This window comes from Macaca thibetana, chromosome 2 (assembly GCF_024542745.1).
Source record: "Macaca thibetana thibetana isolate TM-01 chromosome 2, ASM2454274v1, whole genome shotgun sequence".
NCBI lineage: Eukaryota > Metazoa > Chordata > Mammalia > Primates > Cercopithecidae > Macaca > Macaca thibetana.
In genome coordinates this window covers 59363149-59388654 of record NC_065579.1, presented here as the reverse complement: position 1 = coordinate 59388654, position 25506 = coordinate 59363149, and the positions used below count along the sequence as shown (strand labels likewise).

Genomic DNA, 25506 nt, shown 5'->3' with positions numbered 1-25506 from the left:
TTTCTTCCTTTGCTAGGATGCTCTACCTTTCTTAGGGTAAGCTTTTCATTATTCCTGAGGGGAGGAGGGATAACGAGTTGATTTAAAAAGTTTCCTTTAAGCTGTGGAAACAAGAATCCCTTAGCAATGTTATGTCTTGCCCTCACATTCTTCAAAGCTCTTTATGTTTTAACCTCATGTTGAATTCACTTTCACAACTTTTGTTGCTATAACATGGCTTTCTTTCACTCCTTCAGTTTTCAAGTTGCTTTATTCGCTATAAATAATCTCATCAAAATATCTAGGTTTTTCCCATGTGAAGAAAAACATTGGGAAAAATGGGGGATAGAGATTTAACCATTAAATTCCACCTCTCCCCCAACTCTGTCAGCAGCCACCAGGACCAAACGCAGTGCATCTTCCATGCCCTACTTAGCACAACAGACACCACCATATCAAACTATTTGCTGGGGGCAATTCAGGCTTCCACCTGAAGAACCTGGATAAATGCCCACAGCCGCTGGCTGCCCATAGCCTCTCAGAAAATAAATGCCTTCCAGGTTGACTTTCTGTTCTCTCTGTGTGAATGAAACTCACCAGTCCTGGAAACTGTTTACACACATTTGGTAGGTCATTCCTCCCTTAAAGGGATCTGAATAAAGAGCCAGAGAAAAGGGCTCTTTCTCTCCCAAAGCTTGCTGATTGTCTCTCTCCTGGGCCACCTGACTCCCCTTAGCCTTGTGCCTTTGTACAGCTGGTGTTGACATCAGGTTAATTACACGGTCCTGTGTTTACACGTGGGTCTCCTGAAAGGCTAGCAGCAAGTTAGCTGTGCGGAGGCAGGTTGCAAAGCTCATTTCATTGACTTGCCCTTATGCCTGAAATGGACTTTTCCAATAGTGACTGGTGAATGATTCACAGGCATTCCTAGGAGACAAGCACATAGCATCATCCCTACTTTGTCAACAAAGAAATGGGCTAAAGTGGGAGCTGCTGGTCCAGGGCTGCACAACAAGTGTGTCAGCAACAGGGTCAAGTGCTGCTTTTGGGGCTAGGCTTACATTCATCTGCTCCCACCCTGGGTGGCTCTGCTGCCTCTGGACAACTTACACTCTTGGGATATCTTGCAAGCTTGACAGGGAGAACACATTAATATACATATGAAAAATGCAGCACTGGGTGAGTGCTAGCACCTTAGCTCTCTAAAGCCTCCAGCTCTGTATTGGAATGACTATGGGCCAGCCTCTCATGCCATATGCAAATGAAGCTTCATGAAGGCAGGAAATGATGATGTTTTCTTGGCTGCTCTATCCCCAGTGCCTAGACTCGTGCCTGGCTCAGGTCAGTAGGGACTCGATAAGTACTAGATGAGTGATGAATGAACCTTGACTACATTCTGTTAGCCACTGGGGATAACAGCTAGGCCTTGCCTGGCTGGTGCCCCTGTGAACCCTGCACTCCTCTTACCCACCTCAGTGAGAAAGGGCATTTAAATAGGCTTGTGACTGAGGGTCTCTTGATCTGATCGTCTGTGATTTCTTCGGAGACCCTCAGTCACAAACCTATTTATAGCCATTCATAGAATGGCCTCTATGCCACAAAGTACAAATATATAGAGGTCAGATGATTTGTTCACACTCCCTCAGCTGGGACAAAATCTCAGATCTCCTGACTTGATACCCCACACTGGGTTTTTAAATACAGTTTTGCCTCAGGATTAGGCTATAGCTGTAGCCACGCTGGCTGTCCACAGGTCCTGGACTGAACAGTCATGTAGAAGGTTTAGAAACTACAGAGAAAGCCCTATCCTCACCATTGTGCCCTCAGCCCTGCAAAACTGAGTTGATCCATAGATTGATCAACAGAGTTGATCCACAGATATGAGATATTCATTTGAAGGGCAGACAATGTGAGGACTAAGCCAGGCTTGGCAAAATGAGCATTTGTAAGGGGCAACTCAATTCGATGGGATTTTGTTTCCCATCGTGGTTCGTGTGAGTGGGAATCTAACAGTGCTCCCCATTTCACATGCTAGGAAGTATCTGTTTCTCTCTACCTTTTCCTTCAGGAAACTTTAGTTGAAGGAAAATCCTTATTTCCTGGATAGAAAATCTAAGGCAGGCAGATAGATATTTGATAACTTGTATGGAAATGTACTGGGGAATCTTCCGTAGGGCAGAATTCTAGCATTGCCTCTTTTCAGAGTCTTGTACATTTCTTAAATCCAAATGTGTAGCTCATTTTTCTGTGAAGGGTATTTTACAAAAGGGCTAGGGAAAATATACTATGTGAAGAAGTATTAACCCTTTGGATCAACTTTGGTCCTTATATCTTAGAAATCAGGTGATTCAAAGAAATCCTAAATGCCTCTGGTCACTCCCAATTCTACATTATCTTTTCTTCCCAGCTTTGGAGAGGGTAGCTGCTCAAGTGCCCAGGTCTAGAGGGGTCAGAACTTGGTACAGCCCTTAGAGTGAGGGTCCTGTGTGACAATCAGGCCCTTTTGCTAAGTGTTAAATATTAATATTTGGAAGTTTCTACTTATAGAGCCTGAGCCTGAGAAGAAACCACTTGGCAGACTTGGAGAAGTTCTCCTAAACCAAGTGCTGCTGGTTTGTCCCACACAGGATCACCCAGTCCCGCCACATTCTTCCACAAAGTCAGAAGTTCACTTAGATGGCTGGGCTCACTGAGATTACAGCAGAAAACTCTATGAAAGGCTACTAAGAATAAATTTCCTGGAGGTGGTACATCTGACCAGCAGAAGAACCTCAGAAGAAGAACCTGACAAATGAGGCTGTCCTTAGACAGCGCAGGGATGGCTGCTTCCTCCTTTGACTTCAAGTCTGGATGACCATGCCCAGGAGTGTCTTCTCTATAGGGATGATTAGGAACAGCAATTCAGCTGGAAGTGGGTGCCAGCTGGACCTTGAAACCATGCTTTTGTAGCACTTCATATAAGCTTAAGAAAACACCAATTGTTCATATAAAGAATTGGGGGAGGTGACCCAATGGTAATAAAGTTGGCCTAAAGTCCCAAAGCCCCTGCTTGGCATGGCGCTGATGCCTAAAAGCCTAGATGCAATTTTTACATAAGAAACTGAGCAGCAGATTCTCTCACTGTTCTGAGAAATTCACATTTTTCAGCAATTTAGAGGAACCCGCTTCAGGTATTTAATTAATCAAAACTGAGAAATATTTTCCAGTGGGAAAATTCAGATGTCTCCTCTATCTTTCAGGATATATAACGTCTAGAAAGCTCAAATGACATTTTCATGTCTTCCTGGTGCCAAGCCAGTGAACGGGTGGTGTGAAATGTTTATACCAACAGTCATTACTAAAGTTTCCCACAGGGCTGAATCCAATTAATTAGGCCTAGCTAAACCTGTCAGCCACACCCAGGACCCAGCTGAATAACCTTTCCAGGATTTAGAAACACCCCTTCGACAAACACTCATTTATTACTACCTGTATTCTGTGAATCACTCTGCTGCAGATACTGCCTGACAAAACTTCCTCAAAACACAGTGCTTCATAGACTAAAAGTCAAAGACCTCTGCTTTTTCATTTTAAAATGTTGTTCTTCAAACCACTTTACCAATATTAATGTATATTTCATTTTGACCCATAGTTTGCTCAGAACCAAGAATAATGCAGTTTATTTTTCTTCAGGTCCTAATCAAAGGACTGGATAGTTTCTACCAGCACCATTTGTTTTCCTTGAAATTGATGGGAACCTCTTTTTCCTCCCCCAAAGTCTGTAGAATATACTCAGAATGCATTAGAAACTCTTCTGAGCCTGAAGCTTGTGTCTTTCTTGGAGGGCTCTGGAAACTCATTCCAGAGCAAACTCACATGTTTTGGTACCAACATTATCTTTGGACCCAGGGTTTCATTCAACACACATTTATTGAGTGTTGATCAGTGCCAGGGTACTGTTCAAAATGCTGGGCAAACAATATGAATGCTTCCTGCTTTCCCAAGACTTCTAGTGGTGAGTGGCTGGTAGGGGGAAAAAATAAGCAAATCAACAAAGAAGCAAAGTTACTGCTGATAGTGACAAGCAATATTAAGATAGCACAAAGGATAACGGCCTAGAGAGCGACTGGGGATGTGAGTGTTGAGGTGGTCGGGGAAGCTTTGCTGAGGGAGTAGCATTTTAGTTGAGATCTGAATGATAATATTATGCTAATTGCATCACATTGTTACATTTACTTTTATATTTTTAAATTAAATCCATAAGGATACAAAGTCAAACAGAACAAAGAGACTGATTAGGAGACCATTGTGCTCTCATACTATTTTTTTTCTTCTTTCTTTTTGGTGGGCAGACGTATTCAGGGAATGCTGGTAAATTGGTTCAATATCTAAGGTGCGCAACACTGCAGTATCTATCCGAAATCAAAATGCATTTTGATCCAACAATCCCACTTCTAGGAATTAAATCTATAGAAAGAATGGTACATATGCAAGTCGGGGGTTGGTTAAGTAAATTATGGAACATTCATATGAGAGAACACTTTTCGGCCATTAAACAATGAGGTTGGGGTCCAAGATAAATTGTTAAAAGAAAAACAGCAAGGTGCAAGAACTATGTGTTTTGTTTCATATGCTATAATCTTTGGGAGGATATATTTAAAAAAACTGATAACAGTTTTTGCCTCAGCAGGGGTTAGGGGAGAATTAGAATTAGAAGGACATTGAACAATACTTATAACCTCTATATGTCCTTCTGTAACTTTCACATTGTTTTTACTTGTGCATACATTAGCTATTTAAATAAACAGATGTTATGCAAAATAAAGCATTGCAGTATAAATAATTACAGATATATTTTATCCAAAGTTCTTTCCATGTGTACTTACACATCACAGTTTCAGCTGGAATAAATTTTAAATGTTAAAAGGGGAAAAGCTCCTAAAATCAGTTGTGTAGTTATCTTCTTGGCTGGCCCAGTGTATGGGCATTTCTCAGCCTATGCTTGAGTATGGGCATTTCTCAGCCTATGCTTTGTAAGATTGAGCTTAGGAAACGTTGCAGAAAAGGCATTTTCTCTCAGGAGACATATCCTCTTTGGAAGATAGTGCACTCATTTCTGATCCATTGAAAGATTTGAATAACTAACTTGACCAATGTTCAGACAGAGAATTGAAAAAAGATGATTTTTTTCTGAAAAACTTTCCAACACATACATAATTTTTCCTCTTCTAAGGTGGGGTAGGTCTTGGTTTCTAAGAATGAACTTGCTCCAGCAGAAATGTTTTTCTCAGTTCTCACAGCTAATTTATATTCTGGACCATTTATAATTACAGATTGATAAGAGCCTTTAGCTACCAGTAAAATTTTAAGAAACACAATGGAAATCAAAATTTTTTTTGCTGTATTTTGAGCACAATCGCTATTGTTTCCTACAATGCTGTGCCAGGGAAGGATACCTAATAATACTTATAATCTCTGCTTCTTGTGGAAATAAAATCTGTCTCCTGTTAAACAAAGCACTTAAGCACACACAAGTTTTATTTGAAAATTTCCCATCAATAATCTGAAAGAGCCATGGAAATGACATTCAGTACCTATTTTAAAAATGTATTAAATATGTATCTAGTAGAATTGTGAGAAATTAAGTCACTTGTAAAAATTTCCATCAACTACAAGCTGGATGTGAGAATTCGCACAGGGGCAGAGCTTGGAGAATTGGCAGCGTGGCCTACAGTTTGAGTCCCAGTGGGGCTGCAGAAAGGAGAAATGGTTCATTTCAAAAAGCCATGGTAACACCCCAGAGAGCAGCTGCATGTGGAGCTGAGTCAGAGAGCACAACCTGACCAAGAAGGGGAAAAGAGGACAGAAACTGCTCATCATCTTGTTGGCAGAATCTTTGAACACTCCATTCAAGAAATGAATGCTGTCAGTTGGTGGCAGAGTCTACCCACTTTGTGAAGTAGGGTACAGATGAAAGGTATTTCTGGACGCCAGCTTGTTGGCCATTGGTCTTCCACTGCGGCACAAGCCCCAGGGGAGAAAGCCAGAGTCAATATTGCAAGAGGTCTTGCCAAGTGCAGGCCTTTCCAAACGCAGGCCTGTTATGTGTGCTGACAGAACCTGGTTGTAGGAGAGGAAGTTATCAAAAAGTGGGTCACTAGAGAAGGCTGGGCTAGCTCCACACCAGGGTCCCTTGTCCTCATGATCAAGTTTCAGGGAAGGCTTTTGTTTTTGTGGCTCTTAACAACACATACCCTCTAGTATTCTTGTGGGAGGGAGGGGAAATGGTGTCATGTGGGCACTAGATAGCAGAGGTGGAGAGAGAAAAACCTGAGAGAGTGAAAGAATAATTCAGAAAGAATTCTAGAACTCAAGACTCTGACAGTAGCTCCATCCCAAGGAGGGACTGCTCTGATACAGGCAGCAAATACGCCTTGAGAGTCCTGTGGAGATCTGTGTGACAATTGTGAATAATCTTGAATTTTGACTTGTATTTTCCACTTTCTATTTTTGACATCCCTCTTTAGAGTCACTCAGTTGGAATCAGATGACATTCCCTATGAAGTTTATTATGTCTCTAAGGTCAAAGTCTTTACTATTAATGATTTAAGCTACAGCTTTACAATTTCTTGTAAGAGAAATTGAGTTGGAAAGGACAGTAAAGATCTGCCCCACTCTTTTAAAGATGAGGAAACTGAGACCTAAAGAGGTTAAGTGATATGGTCAAAGCTCTAAGAAAAGCTGAGACTAGAATTCAAGCTTTCTCTAGGCAGAGTCCTTTGCTACTTGAAAAGTAACATTAATTTCCTGCTTTCACATTCTACTCACATTTCTATTAATTTTGTTTCAAACTGTATGGTCCATTTCTCTGTCCCAAAGAGAACAGAATATGTTGATCGAGCAGGAATTTCCAGAGGGGGTCGGGGTGGGAGTCTACAAGGGCCCACAAAACTTAATGTGATCAGAGGAACCTTAATTGACAAATAATGTCCAGATTTACAAATACTTGACACATATAAACTGACTCCAGCTCAAACTTATGAAATAGAGAAGATAGAGTTAACCTTTGTCTTCAGGGGAAGCCATGGCTGCTTAAGGACACCGCACCGTCAGCTCAGTGATGTCTTGATTTGATCTGGGATTCTGCACTTGGTATTGCAGACAATACTCATGTGGTGCCAAGGAAAAAGAAATTTGGCATTTTCCAGTTCAGTAAGTCTAAACAAACCACATCATTTTACATCAAGTAGATCATGTTTTACCAGAATTTTCCAAACTGGCAGTCTGTCTTGATCAAATCAACTAAATTATTGCCACTGTGGCTATCTGTGAAAGAACACAATTTAAAAAATCTGGTGCCTTATCATACATCTTCTCAGGTAACACATCTCCTAGAGATGGTGAAATACACCATTCTGCTCAGTCAGAGTGACTTCCTCCCTCCTTCACTTGGGAGTGGGTCTGTGATGCACAGTGACACTTTGGCAGACAGACTATATTTTCATATGTCTGTCTTAGTTCGTCTTAAGTTAAACTTATGTTAACCTTATTCCTTAAGAATGGGTACCAAATTTTCTGCACCTTGCTGTGGTCTCTGCAGTCATTCACTAAGGTAACATTATTTATCCAGTGTTTGACACATCTGGTTTCCAGACCATGTCTAGATAGACCTCGTCTGGTGATTAAAAAGTTTGTCCAAGAGCCACAAGCCCTGTTCTGTTTCTTCATCCATTAGTTCATCTCTGAAACACTTGAACTTCATCCTTGAAGGCACCAAACTATCACATTGGTGCCTCACATCTGAAAGTTGGAAGAAGAGAGTAAAGGTCCTGTGTACCTTTACCATTTTTACCTCAATGACCTGCTTTTGCAGGAAGATGTGCAGTAGCTTTAAGCCTGTATTTTGAAAGTGGGGTACATATAATGATCAATTGAAAGACACAAATATTATAACATCTATTTATTTTTATCTTTAAAAAATGAAGAAAAAAAATGCTGTTTCCTCATATTTTAACACTCTCATTAGGGCTGTCTGTTGAACGAGCACATATCATGTACAGTAGGCATAGTACCCTCTAGAAAGAATAAGAGGTTCCTGGAGCAGAGGGAGGTATCTACCCTTTTTTTCCCTTTCAGGGTGTTGTAACATATTGCATTTTTTTGCTTTTGGTTGAGTGGGTTTAGGATTATATAATTTAAATTAGGGGTTGGCAAACTATGTTCCCTGAGCCAAATCTGGCCTGCTGCCTATCTTCGCAAATGAAGTTTTACTGGAGCACAGTGTACTCATTCTTTTGCATATTGTCTATGGCTGCTTTCAGACAATGGCAGAGTTTAGGAGTTTAGTAGTTGTGACAGAGACCATATGTCCCACAAAACCTAAAAGATTAACTATCAAACCCATTACAGAAAACATTTGCCAAACCTTGTCCTAAATAGTTCCACTTTTGCAAAATGTTATAAGACTGTGGGAGAGGGGGTGATGACAGTGGGAAGGAGAATTGTACCCATGAAAATCTTTATATTACACCTAGGTTATCTCATGATATTTTTATTTTATGAAAACACACATCTCAAAGTTGCTGATCTTTTTTTCCCCCCTGACGACAAGTAGCTGATTCTAATGACCTAGAAGATATTTTGGGGGAAAAATGAAAAAAGACTCACAATTTAAACTGTCTTTTCAAGGTAAAAGGACACTTTAAAACAGTGAGTGAGAAAAACCTATGTAATTTCACAAGAAACCTACTATGAAAAATTTTGAAAAATAATGTTTTATTGTTTCCATTTTATGTAATTGTTTCTTAAAAAGTATTATCACATACAAATTGTCCATATCTGCATTCTTAGAAACACTTGGAAGCAGAATTTTCATTTAAAAGCTATCTAAATGAAGAGTTCCAGTAAAATTTGAAGAGATATGTTAAAAATATAAAAATACACTGGGCGCGGTGGCTCAAGCCTGTAATCCCAGCACTTTGGGAGGCCGAGGCGGGCGGATCACGAGGTCAGGAGATCGAGACCATCCTGGCTAACACGGTGAAACCCTGTCTCTACTAAAAATACAGAAAAATAAGCTGGGTGTGGTGGTGCGCGCCTGTAGTCCCAGCTACTCAGGAGGCTGAGGCAGGAGAATGGCAAGAACCCGGGAGGCGGAGCTTGCAGTGAGCCTAGATCGCGCCACTGCACTCCAGCCTGGGCAACACAGCGAGACTCCATCTCAAAACAAACAAACAAACAAAAATATATAAAAATACACTTTTCTATTAGTTTGCAAGGACAACTGATAGACGTCTAGAAATATGCATGTTTGCTAGCTGATTTTCAACAGAAATTTTTGCTTAAGGAGATTAAGAATGAAAAAGTGGTATTATGATTTAGTAAGCTCAGCCAGTGATGGGCTTCTTCCATTCAGACGTGTCTTTGGGATATTCTTTTTCCAGCTACTATTAATATTTTTTAGTGAGAACAAAAAAGTATTTTGTGCATATTTAATAAATATGAAACTACTAACATTTCTTTTTAAAAAATCTTTTTATCTTTTATATTACTTAATCTATTTCTTAATTTATTTCTATTTTTGTGTTTTATAATGTATTTATTAATGGAGAAAATACATATATAATTTATGAATATATAAATATACATACATTGGAGTGGATGCTCTCAAAGTTTTCAGTGATAGAAATGTATAGTCAAAAAATTTAGTGATCAAAAATTTGGAGTGTGAACTTGGAATTTAGCAGATTTAGGTTTAAATAGGGCTCTGTCACTTATTGGCTACATTCTCTTGATTAAAATAATTTATTGTATGCCTTATTTTCTTAATGGTAAATTGAGATAAGGCACATAAGGCAGTTACTACAAAGCCTAGCACATAGTAAATGTTCAATAAATATCAGTAAATATAATTATTGTACCTATATATCTCCAAGTTCTCCAGGTTTCCAGGGTCACCCTTTTCTTTAATATTTCAATAAAATAATTCAACTCCTCCCATCCCACTTATGGGAAAGCTAGTATATGCCCCTGATTTTTTTGTATAAAGTCCTGTCCGAGTACACTGAGAGTGCTATAACAAATTACCATAAATTGGGAAATTATAAACAATAGAAATTTATTTCTCACAGTTTGAAGTCTGGAAAGTCCAAGATTAAGGTGCAGGCAGATTTGGTGAGGGCCCACTTCTTAGTTCATAAGACAGGTATCATCTCGCTGTGTTTTCACATGGCAGAAGGGAAGACGGAGCTCTTTGGGGTCTCTTTTATAAAGACACTAATCCCGCTGAGTGCTCTATCATGACCTAATCACCTCCCCAAGACCCCACCTCCAAATACCATCATACTGGGGATTGATTTCAACATACGAATTTTGGGAAGACAAACATTCAGCCTAGAGCAGTACTTGAATTATTCTGCTATGTTACATTTTTTCTGGTTGCCTAATGTCCCTCTCTTGGCTCAGTTCTCTATCACCTGCAGGCTTATCTATTCCTTATCTTACATGACTCTAAGAGTAAGTATTGTAAGACTTTCCTTAAGACTTGTGGATCTATTCACAATAGCAAAGACTTGGAATCAACCCAAATATCCATCAGTGACAGACTGGATTAAGAATATGTGGCACATATACACCATGGAATACTATGCAGCCATAAAAAAGGATGAATTCATGTCCTTTGTAGGGACATGGATGCAGCTGGAAACAACCATTCTCAGCAAACTATCACAAGAATAGAAAACCAAACACCGCATGTTCTCACTCATAGGTGGGAATTGAACAATGAGATCACTTGGACTCTGGAAGGGGAACATCACACCGGGGCCTATTATGGGGAGGGGGGAGCGGGGAGGGATGGCATTGGGAGTTATACCTGATGTAAATGACGAGTTGATGGGTGCAGCACACCAACATGGCACAAGTGTACATATGTAACAAACCTGTGCGTTGTGCACATGTACCCTAGAACTTAAAGTATTAAAAAAAAAAAAAAAAAAAAGACTTGTGAATAACACAGGGTAATAACAATTAAGAACTGGAAAGAATTTAAAATTTAGGTATCAAACAATGCCCTTCCTAAGTTCATGGACTGCTGCCCATTGCTGAGAATGTCTTAATAATTCTGTCCAGTGTTGAGCCTGGCCTGTTTCCCTGTTGTTGGTACTATTCTTTTCCTTTCAGAAAATTTTGTCTTCCTAAATGTTCCCTGAATTCAGACCCCAGCCCCCAGTTTCTCAGACTACTGCAGGCTACTCTGTTATGCCAAGGCCATGAGTACAGCTGCAGTCTGGGCACTAAACTTATCTGGGGGTGCCATTCACACTGACAACTGAATAATGAATGCTCCCTGGAGTTGTACAGTAAGATAGCCCTGCCTCTTTCCATCAAGAATGGGGTGAATGCAAAAACTTCACTTTCAAAATCAAGAAGCCCATTAGCTAAGAGTATCTTAAATAAAAATGCCATTCACTATAGGTCACTATCTCTCCCTAAACAAACAATTAATAGAAGCTTTTGACTCCAAAGTTATTAGATTGAATTATTAGGCAGAGATCAAGGTCAACATTTTTGTACTTCCCTTCTACAAGTCTCTATGCTGGAACTGGGTCAATAAAACATTTATTAAACCCCTTTCTCAATCAAGTCCTATGTGTCTAGATTTCCTCCCCTTTTCACCACCACCACTGCCAATAGCAACAATACTATGATTACCTTCACCATCATCATGACCTGCTTGATCACCCTGACCATGAACATCACCACCCCCGCTACCACCATAACCATCTCAATCACCACTATACAGCTGACTCTTGAAAGACACAAGTTTGAGTTGTGCAGGTTCACTTACATATGAATTTCTTATGCTTCTGCCATCCCTGAAACAGCAAGACCAACCCCCCCTTCCTCCTCCTCCTCAGCCTACTCAACGTGCAAATGATGAGGATGAAGACCTTAGGATGATCCAGTTCCACTTAATGAATAGGGAATATATTTTCTCCTCTTATAATTTTCTTCATGACATTTTTTCTATGGCTTACTTTATTGTAAGAATACAGTATATAATACGTATACAAAATATATGTTAATCAACTTTACACTATCAGTGAGACTTCTGGTGAACAGTAGTTAAGTTTTGGGGGAATCAAAAGTTATATGTGGATTTTCAACTGTGTAGGGGTCAGTGTCCATAACTCCCATGGTTTTCAAGGGTCAGCTGTATCACCATCACTACTATCATGAACATCACAATCACCATCAACATGAAGGACCACTATCATCACCCCAACAATAATGATCACTATCACTACAGTCATTGCTACCTACTTGTTGGCTTTTCTGAGGCCCTGTGGCAATTGTCTGAAAAGCTGCTAAAGCTCTCTAAATTCTTTATCTTGGGAATTCTATAGGCATGTCTGCCACCTGTCTGCTTCTGACTTTTTTTGTGTATTAGCCAGATACCCTTTCCCCTCATTTCTAGAGAACAGGATAGAACAAAACTCATTTCCAAGTCCTGATCTCTCGCTTCCACCCAGCCCAACTATAGGCTCTGACATTGGTATCTTCAGGTTTGGGATTGATCCTGAGCTTTGTTAAGCATGTAACCAAGCTTCCATAATATTGTTTCTACCCTTTTCATCCTATTGTTTCCTTTTGTCTCTGGAGAAAACTCCCTGTTCTATTTCCTGACCAAGTGCCATCCAGACAACTCTTTAACTTGTGAAAAGGGGTATTGGTAATTGTAAGTGACCCCTTGCCTTTACTGGTTCCTTTGGTGCTTGGCTATCCTGTGACAGAAAACTCTAGCCAGGAAAGTTTTCAATCCACTTGGCATCCCAGTAAGAGATTGAACATCTGCCACTCTTGGAGCCAGTTGGTTTCTCACCCTCCAGAAATGGGAGGTTTCTGTTGAACAAGAACGGCAGGGTTGGGACTGCCTTCACTTGGAGGGTGTGTCAGTGCAATGGTGGAAGCCTTCTTGCAGTAGCTTCATGATCCATTACTGATCCCTGAGTGGAAAATATAAGCATTGTGGCATGCCTTCACAAATAACATTGGCCACAAAGCCACAGCCTTCCTAAAGCCTTTCCATTTTCTTTTTAAACTGAATACGGTCTAATACAGAACAGAGAGGGAATGGAAATCAGATTTTAAAAAGTAGGCCGGGCATGGTGGCTCATGCAAGAGGCCAAGGTAGGAGGATTTCTTGAGCCCAGGAGTTGGAGACCAGCCTGGGCAACATAGTGAGACCTCATCTTTACAAAATAAAGTTTTAAAATTAGCCTGGTGTGGTGGCACACATCTGTAGTCCTAGCTACTCAAGAGGGTGAAGTAGGAGGAGTGCTTGACTCGGGAGGTCAAGGCTGCAATGAGCCATGATCACGCCACTGCACTACAGACTGGGCAACAGAAAAAGGTTCTATGTCAAAAACAAGTTAAAAAAAATAATAATGCTTTCCCTGTAGTTAGAAGCACTTCTATAGTAGGAGCTAGAAGCAAAAAGTTGAAACAGTACCTGAACATCTCAAGTAACAAATCAAAAACTAACTTTTGGTTCAATTACCCAAATTGAATGAAAGTGGTATATAGTATAGGTGGAAGCAGGCTACAGTGACTGTAAGTACAAATTCCAGAACCAAACTGTTTGAGTTTAAACTGAGTTCCTCTGTTTACTTATGTGACCTTGATTAAGTTACTTAACCTCTTGAGGCCTTAATTTGTTCATCAGTAAAACGGGAATAATAACAGTACCTACCTCACAAAGTTATGAGGCTTAAAATGGTTAATGAATGAACAGTGCTTAGAACAGTGTCTGGCACCTATGAGTTCTATTATCCCAAAAGTTGTTTCAGTTATATGTCACTTGGCTTTTTCAGACACAATCATAGCAGTAATGTTCTTGTGAGCCCATGTCTGGATAAGAAAGAGCCGAAGCATCTACTTTAGTGTGGAAGGCTCCTCTATCTTTTCCATCACACAATATGAGGGAGAGGACCTCACAGGGCACAGGGTTCTTAACTTGCCTTCTCTAAGAATCATCTAATATGCTTGTCAAAATTCAGGAAGTTTGAGAAAGGGTCCAGAATCTAGTTTTCACACTCCCAGGTGGTCATAAGAAGGCTCAGGGAAGTTGTAAAATGTTGCAGTAGCATAGGAATTGGCAAATTATGGCTTGTAGGCCAAACTGTATTTTCTTTTTCCCTTACAAATAGAAGCCCAATCTTGTTCAGGTATGGGTGACCACTTGCTTAATGGATAACTCCTATTCCCTAGGGAGTAAATATTGGTTAGTTCAAAGCATTCATAATGAATCTCTCCCCTTGCCAGGGATTGGTTTAGGCATGGTCTTGTGATGCAACCCGGGATAGCAAGACATAAATGAAAGTCCACTAGAGTGTTACTCTAAGGTTTTTCTAACTCTTATAAGACCAAAAAAAAAAAAAAAGGCACTTCATAAGGATCATCCCTTTCTACATTTGGATGTTGCAAACGAGATGTGGTATTTGGAGCCAGAGCAGTCCTTGCAATCATGAGGGAAGAGCCAAGAGAATCACACAGAATCCTTGGAAATGTTGCACCTTTGAATTAATCAATCTTGAATTAATCTGTTCTAGATTTCTGTTAGGAGAGATATGGAATTCATTATATTAATTATAATTTAAGATACTTTTATGTGTCTTTACTGAAACCATCTAATCACCGTGACCCTCTCCACAAGACTCTTTGGAGAAAGGTACAATAGAGAACAAAGTTAAGTGGATGTCCCATCCTTCAAAGCAAAGCTTCAAATAAGGTCTTCTGGTAAGAAGTTCCTGATTATGAACAATAAAAAGCTGGTTAGAGCTGGGATTATTCTTAATAAGGTTTGAGACCTTAACAACATCTTTATGAAAGATAATATTCTTTATGAACAAGGGGCTAAAGAAAACTCTGTACCTTGCTAAGCTTAAGAAAGCTATTTTATATCCTGGAGAAAGGAATTTCCTGGGCTCTGAGCTAGTTAATAACTTTCAAACTAGCTTGTTTCTCTTCCCCAGGTAAAAGCACCTAAAGGACGCTTGAATCTGCAAAGTAAATTTACTATTAGACAATCTCAATGCTAAGATTTTTCATCCTACATCTTTTTCACTAACCAATTTGCATTCTCCCCCATCTTCCACAAGAGATCTGTTTTACTGGGCTGTCTGACTAACTGTAGTGCTTGCCATTATTCAGTATTTAACTGCTCCTTTGAAGAAATCTTACTTTAAATGGGGTTTGTCTTCAGCATGTAGATGTACCACTTTTGGAAAGCCACTGGTAGTCTACTCTCTTGGAATTTCACACAACTTTTAACACTTTCAACAGGCTTTGTGAATTTCTCACATTTGTAGAGCTCGTTTTAATTATTAATTCATATTGGAACAGTTCTCTGATGATTCTCCAATATCATTACTATTATTTTTACTATTTATATTAGTTTTCTATTGCAGCTATTACAAATTACAACTTAGCAACTTTAAACAACACAAATTTATACTTACAGTTACAACACAAATTTATACTTACAGTTCTGGAGGTCAGAGTCCCAAAATCAAGGTGTTGGCAGGGCTACATTAATTCTGGAAGCTCTAGGGAAGAAGGTGTTTTCTTATGTTTTCTAGCTCCTAAAGGCCATCTGCATTCCTTGGCTCATGGTGTCAACCTCCATCTTCAAAGTCAGCAGTGCAGAGCATCTTTCCATCTCTGACTTGTCTCCTTATAAGGACCCTTGTGATTACACTAGGCTCACTAGAAGATAACCTACCTCAGGAGTTGGGATTCCTAATCAATAGTGCTTTTTTTGCCATATAAGGTTACATATTGACAGGTTCTTGGGATTAGGACTTGGACACTTTTGTGGGCCGTTATTCGGCCTACCACAGTACTTACTATTCCTTCTGCTGCTGCTACTACTGCTATTCTTACTACCACTCATTAAAATTTGATTGTATATCAAGAGCCAGGCACTCTTCTGCTTTACATTCTTTATCTCAGCCCACAAGCCACATACTCAAATTGTGCAAATAACTTTCTTGGGCAGGCTTGTGACTAAGCCATTGCTTTGTGATAAGTAAATGACACTAATTTATCACAAAATTGAGTTCCCCTAGCAATGACTCACAAAATCTGCATTCCCACTCTTGTCTAGCACTGACTTGTATGTGCCTATGTTATCAACAATTATAAATAAGACTACAAACTTGTAGCTTAGAAAATATAGTCATAAATCTATAGTAATGGATAGAAACTGGCATTTAGAAATCCAGCTGCATTTATGAGTGGTTGGAACTAATGCTTATATATACTGGGTTCAATTAGCTTAGATCACTGAGACTAATGCTAATTAGACTCATGATTGCTACTCCTACAGGGAATAGTTAATTACACCCAGTTTAGAAACTATGACTTAACTCTTGACCAAAATACTATAAAATGCAAGACCTTCAAGTAAGACCTTTGTCTAATGCCCCAAATCTATCACTGCTGTTCAGAAAACAATTTATAAACTGATGGTTGCACAATAATTTCTTATTCTTATTGAAGAGTACTATATTATCTTGTGCTGTGTAGCACCTGTTTAGTGTACTCTTGCGACTCAGATCTGTTAAATAAGATCCTCAATACACTGTGATACACTTTGAAGAGCAGCTCTGATGTATCTAACATGAGGCCCACCAAATAGACAATTCGGCACCTAAGACTTGCTAAGCATTAAAAGGGTTAGAGGCTCTTGAACTGGGTTGAACCTATTAGCTCTCTGATTTAAGGCTATTTTAAGGTTGGATATAATTAAGGACATGCACCTAGTTACAAAAGGAAATTATTGAAACATTAATAAATAGTCTAGCCCAGTGGTTCTAGCCTGTTAACCATGAACACCAGCAGCATATGGGAATTATCATAAGGAACCGTTAATCCATTTAAGCATCAAATATGTCTATAGACTAAGTATATCCTGCATATCAAACTTAGATATATACATTTGTGATGAGTAATCCAAGTTTGATAAAAAAAAAAAAATCATTGAATTCCTGGTAGCTTTTGGTCATTCTGCATTTTATAAATCATTAGGCAATTAATAATTACTATGATAATCGATGAGAATGACATATTTAAAATGGCTGGGCACTGCTCCTCTAGCTTGAAGAATTTGGCAAGTGTTCATGAAACACTTCTACCACACAAATACTTCCATTCATGTAAGATTAAAGCTTCAAAAGAGCTGCCATCTGACAGTTCTATACTGGAGTTAAGTCTTCCAAAAGACATGTGAAGAAGTGAGTCAAGCAATAAAATAAGACCAACTAATTAATGCTGATGAAACCTTTCAATAGCATCTTTTTCTTCATATAACAATAACTTACAAGTAACTAAGATTAGAAAGTTAAAGAAGGTAAAAAGTAGTTTAATTTCTTCAACCTGGCTGTAATAAGAGTACTTAAATCAATAAACTAGATGGGACTGTTTTTAAAACTATCTTTTAATGGAAAATGTATCTGGCTTTTAATTTGTAAGTACATGCTGTAAGTTGTTTGTATAGCACTTTACAAAAAAAATTTGCAATGTAGGGTTTTAAAGTTAGACAGTCTCATCATTTATAGTCATTTTAAAAAGTCAAAGACGAGAAAAATGAGAAAATTAACCATGTGGAAGGTTAAGTGATTTGTTCAAGGCTGTATAGTTTAGTTACAATAGAAGAGCTTAAGTTATTTTTTTTAAACCACACGGTAATAGCAACAACATATGTAGTATGGATTAGATTCTAGAAAAGTACTATGTAGGATTTTCTAAAATGTGTTTTGACTGTTAGATTCAAACTAAGGAAATCTAGAAACATTTGCAGTAATCTTATTTTCCTTAAATGAAGGAGGAAAAAACCTCTCATTTAAACTGACAGTATGGTATTGGGTTTCTATTTAGTCAATCTTGGCTCACTGCACCTCTGCATCCTGGGCTCAAGCCTCAGCCTCCTGAGTAGCTGGGACCACAGGCACACATCACTGCACCTGGCTAATTTCTCTCTTTTTGTAGAGACAGGGTTTTGCCATGCTGCCCAGGCTGGTCTCAAACTCCTGCAATCCGCCTAAAGCAATCCCCCTGCCTCAGCCTCCAAAACATGTATACATACGTAACAAACCTGCACATTTTGTACACGTACCCTAGAACTTAAAGTATAATAAAAAAAAAATTATGGGATTATAGGCATGAACCACTATGCCTGGCGATACAATTCCTTTTTATATTTCCTTCACACCCAGTGAAGGGGACAACCTGCTTATGTTTTTCTCTGCAGCTGTCTGCTGATACAGATTGAGTTTCCCTTACAGGAAACACTTGGGACTAGAAGTGTTTCGGATTTCAGGTTTTTAAGTATTTGTGTATTTCCCAGTTGAACATTCCTAATCTGAAAATCCAGAATCTGATATGTTTCAATGAGCATTGTCTTTCAGTATCATGTTGATGCTCAAAAAGTTTTCGAGGCCGGGTGCAGTGACTCACACCTGTAATCCCAGCACTTTGGGAGGCCAAGGTGGGCAGATCACCTGAGGGTCAGGAGTTGGGCCAACATGATGAAACCCTGTCTCTACTAAAAAAAAAAAAAAAAAAAAAATTAGCCAGGCATAGAGGCGGTTGCCTTAATCACAGCTACTCATGAGGCTGAGGCAGGAGAATCTCTTGAGCCTGGGAGGTGGAGTTGCAGTGAGCCAAGATCGCACCACTGCACTCCAGCCTCGTGACAGAGCGAGACTCTGTCTCAAAACAAACAAACAAACAAACAAAAACTTGTCCATTTTCTCCAAGTATTACCTGAAAAATAAAATATTGACTCTTCTCTTGTGAATGATAGTGGACTGCTAGATAATGTACTTTCTGCATATTCCCACTGCAGAAAAGTTTAAGCTGCAAGTTCTGGTTAGGTCTGTTCATTCAGTCACTCAATCATACATTTAACCAACCAATCAATGTTTACAGATCACCAACTATGTATTAATCCAGTGATCTTAAATGGAACCAAAACACAACAAATTTTTAAAGAATTACCATAAGTTTTATTTTTGCTTAGTTTTATTAAAAAAATAAATATGTCATAAAGCTTTCTTTTTCCTTAGGGAGAAAAAAAGGAACAAGTCTCATAAAACCAAATAAGCAATGGTAAGGTGTCTTAACTTGAAAAAGATTAGGAGTCACTGGTTTACAAGTTATAATTGAATGAAAGAACTGTAACAGCCACAGTTGGCCATTTCATGCCAATGGCAGCAAACAACAGGATTAACTAGGGCAAAATAAATAACTGTGTGGAAGCCCTGATAAGTGCTTAATAAACAGACTGATTCACTGAGACATCAGTACAGATACATCTTGCTTAAACAATACAAGTTCCTGAAAAGTTTTGTGTAAATGATATAACCACAAACATACCAGGAGAGCTTGGTAACTGAAAGAATTCCATGGTGAATCCTTTTGTGAACAACTACTTTCACTTTTGTAAATCCAGGTATTTGCTTTTTATAAGGAGTATACCTAGTTGCTACCTCTCTGAACTGAGGAAACAGCATATTCACCAAACACTGTGCTCCAGCTGGGCCACCGGCACAATTTCCAAGTTTGTGTTTCTATTAAGTAAGTAGTGTGAGTAAGGTAGTCAGCCAGGGAACCCAGCTCTATCTGACAAAGCAGGTGTAGGAGTGGAACTGCCATCTACCAATAATTCCAGCAAATACTTTTGCTAATATACTTTGTGCAAAACACAGTAATAACCTTAGCAATTCGGCTGTAGATGTACTTCCTTTTTCTAAAACTTTCAGTCACAAGCGAAGTCTAGAACCCCAAAAGAAAGTCATACTTCTAATCCTGAAGACTGCCTTTAACCGAATTAGCTGTCCAACTCCTTCAAATTGGAATGGATGATAGTGAAAGAGACTGAGTTTTCCAAAGTTGAAGTTTAACAACACAAAAATCACATTTCATATCACTAGTTAGTGAAAAATTTTGCTGGTGACAAACATTTTTCAAATGGTTTTTTGTTGTTTTAACTTCCTCTAAACAGAACTCTGAATTCTGGGGCAAACTCTGCAGAAGTTAAAGTCACTAATGTTCTCTGGTTGGCTGATACATTTTAGTACTACCGATAGAAATAAAAATTTCTTTCTACCCACCAGAATTTCATGAACTTACACCAAAGCAGTGATGCTTTGGACAGGGAATATGCATGGTGGTACTAGTTCCTGCAAGTTTTATCAAATGTAAATAAATAAATAGAATCCTCACATGGCTCACAGCCTCCATTCCATTTGGTCAAACTTCTATCAGGCCCAAGCCACATTTAAATTAGGCTGTTCAGTTTTTCAATTTAATGCTCCTAATAACATTGCTGTCTATATGTACAAGTGTGAATGAAAAGAGTGTGTAATCTGTAGTCTTTTCCACACTGAGTACACTAATAATTAGTATATAATTAAAGAGTAAGTGGTCATTTTAAAACTTATATTTTAAAAAAAAAAAAAACATTTTCTAGCACTTTAAAAAATGGGTCTGAAAAGTGCCCTATTAATGTCCAATGCTGTTCCCCACCCAGTCCCACCCATTCAAAACCTGCTACAAATGCTGGATTGAGTTCATATCAAATAATTTAGCAGTATCAAGATTTTTCAAATGGAAACAGTGTTACTGACTTCTTCATATTGGATAACAAAATAAGGGTAACTCTGGTCATCATTAAAAATGACAAAAATCTGAGGCTCAAAGAAATTATCCACACAAGAGTCATAAAGGTCACTGGTGACACTGCCAGGATTGACTGGAGGGGGCCTTCTCATGCCATGACTGCCCATTGTGTATCTGCCCGTCAGCACTTTGGCCAGAAACATGAAATGGACTCCTTTGGAGGACTTCTTAGAAAAGTTATGAGAGTAGCTTGCCTTCTTTGCAAAATAACTGCCTTGTCCAAACATTGTAGCATGCTTTCCACAGACTCGAGGGTCAAAGTTGTGTTTGCAGATTCCATCTACCACATCCTGGGATGTTCCATGAAATAAATGTCTCTCATTTATTATCCTGTCACGGCCAAACATTTTCCTGTTCATATATTCCTTTTTCCTAATGGAAAGAACAGACAGGAAATTCAGAAGGATGAAATACAGGTCAATTTAACAGGCATGATGTAGTCATAAACTTCTCTTTATGGTTTTAATGAGTAGGAAATATTAAACTAGTTATCAAGGGCAAAATGCCATCAAAGATCCCATTAAAAGTGGAAACTTATCTTTCCACTGTAGAAAAGCCCTTTTCCTTCTTTCTCCACCAATCATTCACTTGCTTTCTCTTTCATCTTAAATCTATTAAGAGTTCTCATATGTTTTCCTTCCTCCGGATGCCCTCCTTGCCTAATTCCTCCAATCTGAGGGTCTCTTAGATTCTGAGATTCCTGAAATCTAAATGTATTCCTTCCCTTTGTACTACATTAGTTTGTTGAATTGAGGGGCACCACAGTAAAGTGATTAAGAGCAAGGCCTCTGGTGCCAGACTGCCTGGGTTCAAATTCCAGCACCGTATCATAATAGCTGCATGACCTGCAGCAAGTAAGCTTTCTGTGACTCAGTTTCTTCTTCTCTGTAAAATGTAAACTGTAATAATCCTACTTATGGCTGTCATGAGGATTATATGTCAGTTAATACACAGAAAATACGAACATAAATGCTGTGCAAATGTTTACTATTATGTTCCTCATTTGACATTAGCTACAATAAAGCTCTCTTGAACTTCATACATCTGACTCACCTTTTATATTTCTCCCAAAGAAACTGGTTTTGGACTCTCAATATCTGCAAAATTCTGTATTTAAACTCAGGCACAGTCTTATGAAAAAGATTGTAAATGATCCGATAACTTTTATCCTCTGCAGAAACAGGCACTTGGATGAAGTCCTGAGATGGATGCATATAAACCCAAGTTTCAGGGTAGAAGTTTGCTGAAGTGACCCCATCTGGGCAGATGATTTGTGATGAGGAAGTTGCTTCAAGAGGTGGAGGAGCTTGTGTGGGAACCCCACCAAGTGTCCTAAAATGGAGAGGAAGAAACATCAATGTAAAACATTAAGAAGTAAGTACGCCTCACATTATAGTGCTCTATATCAGTGTCTACTTAATATTATAATCTGTATAGCTTAAGTGCTTATTTAAAAAATAAAAAATGCTATCTATTTAATAAAAAAAAAAAAGTCTTACAGCAAACATTGCCTGTACATGAATAACCTATTATTAGCCTTCTCTGGGCCTCCTTCCTGTGGAGAAAATTCTGGAATGTATAGCTACAAGGCAAACAAGCAAGAGCCAATTCACAAATACCTTTACTTTTGAATCTTAGACTCCTCTTTATTACCTATAGCTAAAGAAACTTTGTTATATGTTTTCTTCCAAATGTGCTGATACTAAGCAGAAAAGATTTCATTACCAAAGGATGTGTGGGTGGGAGACAAAGTAAGGCATGAAGCAAGGAGGGAGCTTATAGGGAGAAAAAAAAAGCTACTTTAATTTCTGTATAAAAACAAACAAAAATTATGGAACAGGACCTGAATGCTGATAAATATTTGACATTTGCTTCATTTTCCAAGATCACATATAGAAACAAAACCACCAATACTATTCAACTTTTACAGCTTTGAGTGTGCTTAAGAGGGAGCAAATCACTATAAACTCTAGACACCAGAATGCATATCTGTGAGCCTTTAAATTCATGTCTTTATTTTGAACAATGATTTTAGATAAGCAGCAGCTTTGGTAAGTTACTTATTCCTGCCTAGTTAAATGCTTAAATTTAAATCATATTTCTTGGCCATTTTTGAAACGGAGAAAAAGAGAAGAAGTAGAGAGCGAGGAAATCCTGACCCTGAGACCTAGTTCAGGGCCAGGTGCTATAACACTCATTGGCACATACTGGTCACAAGGAAGTAATGTGTGCCAAAATGGATTAGGAAACTGAAATTTTCGTAAGAGCTTTGTGACACAGAGACTACAGCTTTGTGTGTCTCATCTCCAAAGAGCATAGCTGACCATCTCTCTCATCATAATCATAGCCAATTAATACTATGTGCCAGTCATTTTTACATACAATGTCACTAATTGTCACAATAACTCTGTAAGATGACTTGGTTATCCCCACTTTTCAAATGAAGAAACTGAGGTTTAGAGAGATTAAATAATTTGCCCAAGTATAGCTGGCAAAGAGCAAAGACAGAATTTGAATCTAGGCCAGGCCCATCTAGATAGTTTCTAATCTCATACTCTTTTCAGTTCCATATGTTTCACAATTTATATTTTTTTCTTTCTTAAAAACAAGGCTAGAAAGTGATCAACAGGATACTAGGATTCCAACCTAATTTTGCCTGACACCACCACCACCACATTATCATCATCAACACACAGTCTTTTAAGAGATGACTTTCAAGAAGCTAAAAGTTACAGAAGCATGACTGCCATCTCTAACCCTCACCTTCTACAAGTGACTGTGCCTTTAATTTAATGTGCCTCAAAGTCTCTTGGTGAGACAGAGAGTCCTGGATGGGTGGATCCAGGGCTTACTGAATCTCCGAGGTGCTTTGAAGTACAGGGACAGATTTAAAGTGCTGCTGGTTTATCCAACCTTCACAACGAAAGGCACAACAGTTCTTGTCCTCTGCAGCATTTTCTCAGAGCCCACACAGATTCCTTTGGATCCTCAGTACTGATACATTTTTCTGGTACAATGGTACATTTTTCACTGGTACACTTTCCTGAAGAGAGGCCTCACTGCTTTAATCAGATTCTCAAATATCTGTAACTCCTTAAAAAACCATCACTATTCTGGAGGAATGGCGGGGAAGCAAAGAATATAAGCCCCTTATTTTTATTTAATAGCTCTTCCCTCTATCCAGCTTTGCAAACAAAAGGGTAAGTCCCCAGCCCACCAGGTTTTCTATTATTATCAGGGGTTGAAGTTACCAACACAGTCTTCTGGTTTGAAGGAGAAAGGTAAGATTCTCTGCAAACACTCTTCCCTAGAGGTTTCAGACTGTCAGCCTGTACAGCAAACCTAGCTGTGACAACAGAAGAGATTCTGCGCCTTTTCTTTCTGATATCACTACTATGGACCCGTTCCATAAAATGAAAGCTTCAAATACAGCTTTTTCTTTTTTTGGGGGGGGGATGGAGGTCTGTTATTACTAACATATGCTTGAAGATGAGCGGAGATAAATAAATCCTATCCATTCTAACATATTAAACTGGACTATGTATATGCTTAACATCCATTCCAACCCATAAATGCTTACTTGTAACAAGCCAACATCCTAACTTGCCTAAAACATAAAAATGCATATACACATCTGTCTGATGGGCTTCAACACTCTAGTTGCCACGGGTTAAAAAATGTATTTCAAGCAATTGCAAATGTGCCTTTATTTTCTGAGAATGATGAGTTTGTATTCACCTCATGGGTATTCCAAAGATATACTGCATGTTTCACAGACTGACACTAGCCTTCTCTAGAGAGGCAAAGTCAAAGGGAATTGAGCTTCTACACAAGGATCACTGAAGAATGAGCTTTCAGAATCCAAAGTCACCTTTTATTATCTCCCTCCTTCCCCTTACCATTTTGAAAGATGTTTACTAAATCAATTTCAGCGATGAAATACAAATTAATTCATTTTATCCTTTTGAGGGGGGTATTAAAGAAACTGTGCCAGGCATTCTCATGACCATGAGGTGACTGCATGGGACAAATGTTCTTTCAGCTGAAAGCACTGAACCCCCAAACCTCTAAGCTTTGTTTGCTTATGCAGTCTCAATTCAAGTATTCTAAGATTATTAAAGAATAAACTCCTGTTTATCAGCCCCATCAAAAAGCAAGAGAAACCTTTTAAAAACAGCTGAATTTGTAGAAAATTCATTAAGTCAACCTCCTACCCCACTCCTTCCACTCTTAGACACTGATTCCCTGAGAATTGTGGCCTCTTTAACACCTATGTTTTTTTGTTGGTTTTTTTTTTTTTGACCCTTTGCATTTAAAAACACTTAAAAACAAAACATCATGCCTGTAATCCCAGCTACTTGGGAGGCTGAGGCAGGAGGACTGCTTGAGGACAGGAGTTCAAGACCAGCCTCAGCAACATAGTGAGATCTTGTCTCTACCAAAGAAAAAAAAGAAAAAATTAGCTGGGGATGATGGCAGCATCTACCTGTAAGTCCCAGCTACTTTGCAGGCTAAAGCAGCAGGATCACTTGAACCCAAGGGTTCAAGGTTACAGTGAGCTATGATGATCATACCACTGCACTCCACCCTGGGCAACAGAGGAAATTCTGTCTCTAAAAAAGTTTTAAAGATTTAACAAAACAAAAACCACTTAAAAAAGAAACTTTCTCCCTGGCTAAGATCATAGCCTCTGGAATCTACTTCTAAAATATGCTTTTTGGAACCAATTCCCCTCATCTTTCTCCCTACTAGGTCCTTCAGCCCCACGTTCTAGGGTAGATAGGATCACTGCATTTACCCATC

General features: G+C 38.8%; 2 protein-coding genes across 3 annotated transcripts in view; one reads left to right on the top strand and one right to left on the bottom strand.

Moving 5' to 3' along the window:
* The window catches only part of SSR3 (signal sequence receptor subunit 3), a 425362-nt gene that overhangs the window by 240638 nt on the left and 159218 nt on the right, over positions 1 to 25506 (top strand). The window lies entirely within an intron of this gene.
* The window catches only part of TIPARP (TCDD inducible poly(ADP-ribose) polymerase), a 33416-nt gene continuing 26915 nt past the window's right edge, over positions 19006 to 25506 (bottom strand). For both annotated transcript variants that reach the window (XM_050779861.1, XM_050779860.1), the window contains exons 5-6: positions 21757 to 22035; positions 19006 to 21075 (exon numbers count right to left, since the gene is read on the bottom strand). In XM_050779861.1, coding sequence (XP_050635818.1) covers positions 20628 to 21075; positions 21757 to 22035 — 727 coding nt within the window. In that variant the 3' untranslated portion in view covers positions 19006 to 20627. The remainder of the gene's footprint in view (positions 21076 to 21756; positions 22036 to 25506) is intronic.